This window comes from Orbicella faveolata, unplaced genomic scaffold, assembly GCF_042242905.1.
Source record: "Orbicella faveolata isolate gen_17 unplaced genomic scaffold, um_ofav_v1 contig_25, whole genome shotgun sequence".
In the NCBI taxonomy this organism is placed as follows: domain Eukaryota; kingdom Metazoa; phylum Cnidaria; class Anthozoa; order Scleractinia; family Merulinidae; genus Orbicella; species Orbicella faveolata.
In genome coordinates, this window is record NW_028301553.1 from 30,539,182 (window position 1) to 30,544,971 (window position 5,790).

At 41.4% G+C, this 5,790-nt stretch overlaps 1 protein-coding gene across 1 annotated transcript; it reads left to right on the top strand.

The window, feature by feature from the left end:
- Positions 1-200: 200 nt before the first annotated feature.
- Positions 201-5,567, top strand: LOC110059322 (cytochrome P450 3A2-like). Its single transcript, XM_020766017.2, has 5 exons — positions 201-638; positions 1,913-2,118; positions 3,573-3,855; positions 4,216-4,504; positions 4,920-5,567. The coding sequence occupies exons 1-5, from the start codon at positions 297-299 to the stop codon at positions 5,303-5,305; spliced, it is 1,506 nt and encodes a 501-aa protein (XP_020621676.2). The 5' UTR covers positions 201-296; the 3' UTR covers positions 5,306-5,567.
- The last annotated feature ends 223 nt before the right edge of the window (positions 5,568-5,790 follow it).

Genomic DNA, 5,790 nt, shown 5'->3' on the forward strand with positions numbered 1-5,790 from the left:
TAAATGAAGGATTTTGTATTCTCCAATGTCCTATGAATTTGTAGAATGCTACTGAAACCTAAATGCTTATAAAACACATATTTTCTTCTGTTAAGTATAAACATGCCGGTTAGCCGGAAAAAAAAGTCGTTTAATGATATCGCGTGACACCAGGTGTCTCAGACCTCATGATTTCATGACGACTGCATTGCATTGTTGTTGACATCACACTTAATATTGCTGGTGCTGTAGTTTTGGCTAAATTCTATATAGTAGCAGAGAACTCAGTTGTCACCACATAACATCGAACGGCTAACATGGATTTGATGGTGGAATTAGTCGGAATTTTCAACGAGTACTGGTTCACTTTTGTCATAACTTTCGTCGTTGGAGCTGGTTTGCTTCACTTTGGTACAAAACACTCGCGTCAACTCAAACCTTACAGTCATATACCTGGACCAAAGCCTTGGCCGTTCATCAACAATTTGCCTGATTCGATCAAGTCCAAAGGACAAGTGCACGAATTGTTCGATCGGTATTACAAGAAGTATGGAAAATTATTTGTGACGAGTGGCGTGACGGTCTTCTTCAGTGTGGCGGACCCCGAAATGATTAAACGGATCCTGGTAAAAGATTTCGACTCATTTACTGACAGACCGGTAGGTGAATTCGATTTCTGTTTTACGTAGTGTCTGTGCAAAACAGTAGTTAGGTAGAAATATTAATTGAAATAACACGCGGACGCAACTACTGTCACACTTTGGATGCGTCCAATTCCACAATTAGTTCACTTTAGTCAAAGCATGCAGGCGACAAAATGGCACGGCTACTATAGAATTTGGTTTGCCAACACTGCGTTCTCTGACAGCTGTATACCAGTTTATGTTGTGCAACACTCTATAATGTGCCGACAGTGAAGGTTTTCAGTTGTTTAAGGAAAAACTTGATCACAAACTACAGCCGGTGTTCAGAAGCCGTAAAATTGGCGATGATCTCAAAGTACAAGAGCCAAAACCACCTTTGATCAATCAACAGTGCGTTGTTTATAACTATATATGTGATCTGTGTGATGCAGAATACGTCGGTTACACTAGCCGTCATCTTTACAAGCGCATTGAGGAACACCGATTTACCGCCATCGGAAAACACCTTCAAAATGAACACCGAGTTGATACAGTTGGTGACCTGACTAACAACTTTAAGATCCTAAAGAAATGTCAGGGAAAGTTCGATTGCTTGATCCACGAAATGTTGTGGATTCGCAAGAAGAAACCGAGCCTTAACACACAGTCAGACTCCATTCGCGCAAAAGTATTTGTTTAGGCTTTGAACAGACACTGAACTCATTACCAGTGTTTGACACCTCATTGGAATGAACATGAACATTGAACAGCTATCTTAATCTTAATTTATTCAATTTCGCACCTCTACCATTGGTATAAATTAGTTTACTTTTCGCACAAATATTTTTTAACTTGAAAATGGTGCCAGGATGACACCGAAACGTCGTTGCTCAGTTTTTTCGCTAATCTTTATTGTTAACTGTATTTCCAAATTTAATCTTATAAGAAGTTTAAGGAAATGTAGTGGTATTTTGCACGCCAATAATACTCTATCGCTTCAACTGTTAAAATACCTAAGCGGTCGATATTAAAAAAAAGAATGTCCTTTGAGCCCTGTTAAAATATTTTTGTCATCGTTTTTGTAGTCCAGTTAATTAATAAGGTAAATTTTCCTGAAGACTGTGTCATTCGTCACATGTATTATTGAAATAGCGTCTTAACAGCTGTCAAAAATGAAAATACTTGTTTTTCTATTCGCCTCTGGAACTGTTTACGAATCCAAACCGTTATTTTTGTTCAACTGGAAAGCGCCCCAAGAACTAGCGAATTTTGTTTCATAACTTTTATTACTACCTTGTTTTTCTTTTCAGATTTTGGTTGAGTTTCCTCCGCCGCTTAACAGTTTAGTGAGTGTCGTTAGGGGAGAAAAATGGCGACACATCCGCAGTACACTGTCGCCTTCTTTCAGTGCTTTGAAAATGAGGCGGATGGTGCCTCTAATGAACCAGGCCTTTGATACTTTCATGACTAAACTGGAAAAAGTGGCCCATCACGAGGAAAGCGTCGATATTCATGAGTAAGTGTCTAAACGAATACTAACATGAATGAGTGCATGAATTATTCTTCGACAGACTGATAGGCAGACACAGAGACAGACAGACAGACAGACAGACAGACAGACATATAGACGGATGGATGAATAGATAGACCGACCGAGATGGGCCGAAGGGCAGAAAGAAGGACTCAGTTTGAATGGCTTGAATGACTGAAGGACAAACGGACGAACGGACAGACAGACGGAGGGAGGGGGAGAAGGAGAGCCAAAAGAAAGGGAACTTTTGTAACGTAGGGAATTTTTGTAACCCCTCTAGGGAACTTCTCTAACGTGGATATATAGGGAACGTTTGTACGAGTAAGGCATTATCGTAACAAATCGGGCTCTTTCGTAACCAAGTAAGGGAACTTTTGTAACAATAAATTTTTGGTCAAATGTGCGCTTCTTCTGACTAGACATCGAGTTGGATTATACATACTTTTTTTCGGTTCTAAAGTTAATAGTTCCTTTGTTTAGATGTCTCAGCCACAGTCGGCCTTATATCCTGAGAAACCGTAGCTGCACAACAAGTTTGAATATGGGACTCTTATAGCAAACAATTGTGGGAAACGCGGTGGCCTCATGGTTAGTGCGCTCGACTCCGGAGTGAGCGGTCCGGGTTCGAGCCCTGGCCGGGGATATTGTGTTGTGTTCTTGGGAAAACACTTAACTCTCACGGTGCCTCTCTCTACCCGGTTGGATTAATGGGTACCGGCGAATTTAATGCTGGTAACCCTGCGATGGACTAGCATCCCATCCAGGGGGGAATAGAAATACTCCTAGTCGCTTCGTGCTACATGAAACCGGGATAAGCTCCAGTCTGATGAGCCACTTGGCTCGTACGCAGACTTTACCTTTACCTACGGCAAGTAATTTCTTGTAATTTGATCGCTCAACAGGTTACAAATTAATTTTGAATTGAAAAGACCATGTAACAGATTTAACCAACATTACAGTGGTTTCTCAGAGGAGCTCGATATTAGCTGACACCGATCTGCCCAGAGTGTCATTTTGACCCTCACAGGCTTGGTTTCGAAGGAGGAGGAGGAGGAGGTTTAACAAAGGATTGCTTTAACGTTTGGCAAAATATTATAAAGTTTGGATGATTTAAATTGGTACAATTGTCTTTTCAAAGTCACGATGTAGAAACGGGCTTTTTCAGATTTGGGACTGGTTTAGTCCACTTGAAAAGTCACACAGGCTAACGGTAGATTTTTCTAGAACGCAGTATCTCCAACTTAAAATTAAAGGGCGTTGTAATCGAGAGAATCATGTAGCCAAATAAGGTAATAGCTACAATTTGACCAAGAAAAGGACGGGAAAGCTCTTAAAAACGCACTTACCACGACGTATACATAGAGATAACATTTCCTTAAAGTCAGGTACTTGAACAAATACCAAGATAACCTACGATTTCCTTCTTGTTTTATTCCAAGGTATATACGAACGTTGACCTTTGACATTATCTTATCGACCGCCTTTGGTGTCCAATCAGAATGTCAAACTGATCCAGATGATCCCACCATGATCCAAGCTCGCGATGCTCTTCGGTTCAGCCCGGTAGCCCTGACAATAATTGGTTTAGGTTTACTTCTTCCCTATGGAGCCAAACTGTTGAGACTGTTGTCTCCGTGGTTGTTTAAAAATTTTCAGGGCATCAAGATCGTCGCGGACCAAGTAATAAAAACATCAAAGAGAACAGCAGAGGGCATGGAAAAGGTTAGTCTAGCTAAATGGAAGAACTAAGGCGAAACTAGTCTCTAAAGGATGTTTTTTACCTCAGAGCCATCGTTCCGACCTTTGTGACAAGGAAAGGCGTTGGTACTACTTTAAAGGTCAGGCGCAACAAGTTGTAAGGTCATTGTTGGTCAAACTTGATTTTAGGTTGTATAATCTATTTGGCATACATGTAACCCCGTGTCAACACTTCACCACCTATCCTAGTCTTCGGGGCTCAATTATTCCAGTCCTCAATTACTCACTCCACGGTAAATGCATCTCAAACATTTTGGTAGCACTGGCATTGGCTTGTACTATTTTTCTTGACACTTTTCTAATTTTGTAATATCTTTCTTGTAGAATTTGCTGGAGCTCATGTTGAACGCCGACACACGAGGCAAAGGACTCAGTGACGATGAAATTGCTGCCCAGTCTATCGGTTTCTTACAAGCCGGCTCCGATACAACTAGCGTTACTTTAAGTCTGGCGTGTTTCTTTATAGCTACGAACCCCGAGGTACAGGAGAAGCTGCATCAAGAAATCGATAGCGTGTGTACCGACGACGAGGAGATACCGTCCTATGACACAGTCCGCGAACTGCCTTATCTTGACATGGTCATAGCAGAGACTCTCCGACTTCACCCAGTTGGTAAGGAACGTTGTTGACTCTCTAGTAAGATTTTTTGATTGCCTTAAGGTGGAACCAGAAGGGAAGGGGAAGAGTGGGTGGTCGAAGAACAGTTGCGACGAACGTTGGAAAGAGAAATTAGAAATCAAGGCAGGCTCTAAATGGAACCAGCAACACAGTTAATCATAGGAGAGAAGCGGATGGAGATGGTCCTTAAAGACCAATGCGCGCTGCATGTGGGCCGAGTTAATTTTTAGGCCTTGAGACGCAAGCCCAAATGGAAACTCGTAACTCGGACGCGGTACAATTGCAAGGGAACGGAGGAATGGAAATGCCCTGGTTGTTTTCAATTAAAAGCCCTTGCCTTGCTCATTCTCATTCATGATGTCATAAACCTTTAAAGTTGTTGCTCTGAAACGATTATTTTGCCTCTTAGTTCCTTTTCTGATGCGCGAGTGTACAAAGGAATGCAAAGTTAAGGATCTGGTTATTCCAAAAGGAGGAATGGTCGTTATTCCCACTTACAGTATTCACCGAGATCCAAACATCTGGCCAAACCTAGAGAAATACGACCCAGAGAGGTTTACCCCTGAGATGAAGCGGTCACGTGACCCTTACAACTATCTTCCATTCGGAAACGGTCCTCACAATTGCATCGGATTGAGGTTTGCACAAATGGAAATGAAGCTTATGTTAGCAAGAATACCCAAGAAATACAGCCTTGAGTTGGCAGCGGATACAGTGATCCCGCCCCGTGTAAAAGTGAACATCACCCTTCTAATTGATGGTGGAATTAACCTTAAAGTTAAGTCTCGCTACTAAGCTGCGTATTATAATCGGGTTTCCTAGGTCATCCGTGTTTAAGGCAAGTTATGGACCAGCGTAAGTCTCCGCTTTTTGTATGTCTCCCTAGGATGAAAGATCAATGTGCTTTTGTGCGAGTGGCACCACATCCTATATTGTCCACTTAGAATCAGGTGCCAATGGAGGAGTTTAGGACGTTGTTAGGTATGTGTAAGTACCGCACAAAATTCGATTTTATTTGTATAACCCTTGAAATTGAAATAAATACATTCAACAAGAATCAGTCATCGTCTAGTAACACATATGTTAGCAAAGGTGGCCTACTAAGCACTTGCAAAAATTAATAAAGCAAACAATTATACTCAAAATACGACCGAGCATTAGAAGAGTTTAATAAAGCTATTTTCTTATTCTATTCGTTGGCAGAATTCATACTAGGGACGGATGGATAGATATATCGTCTCCTAATATAAGTCTGGCGTCTGATACTTCGTCTTAAGTAT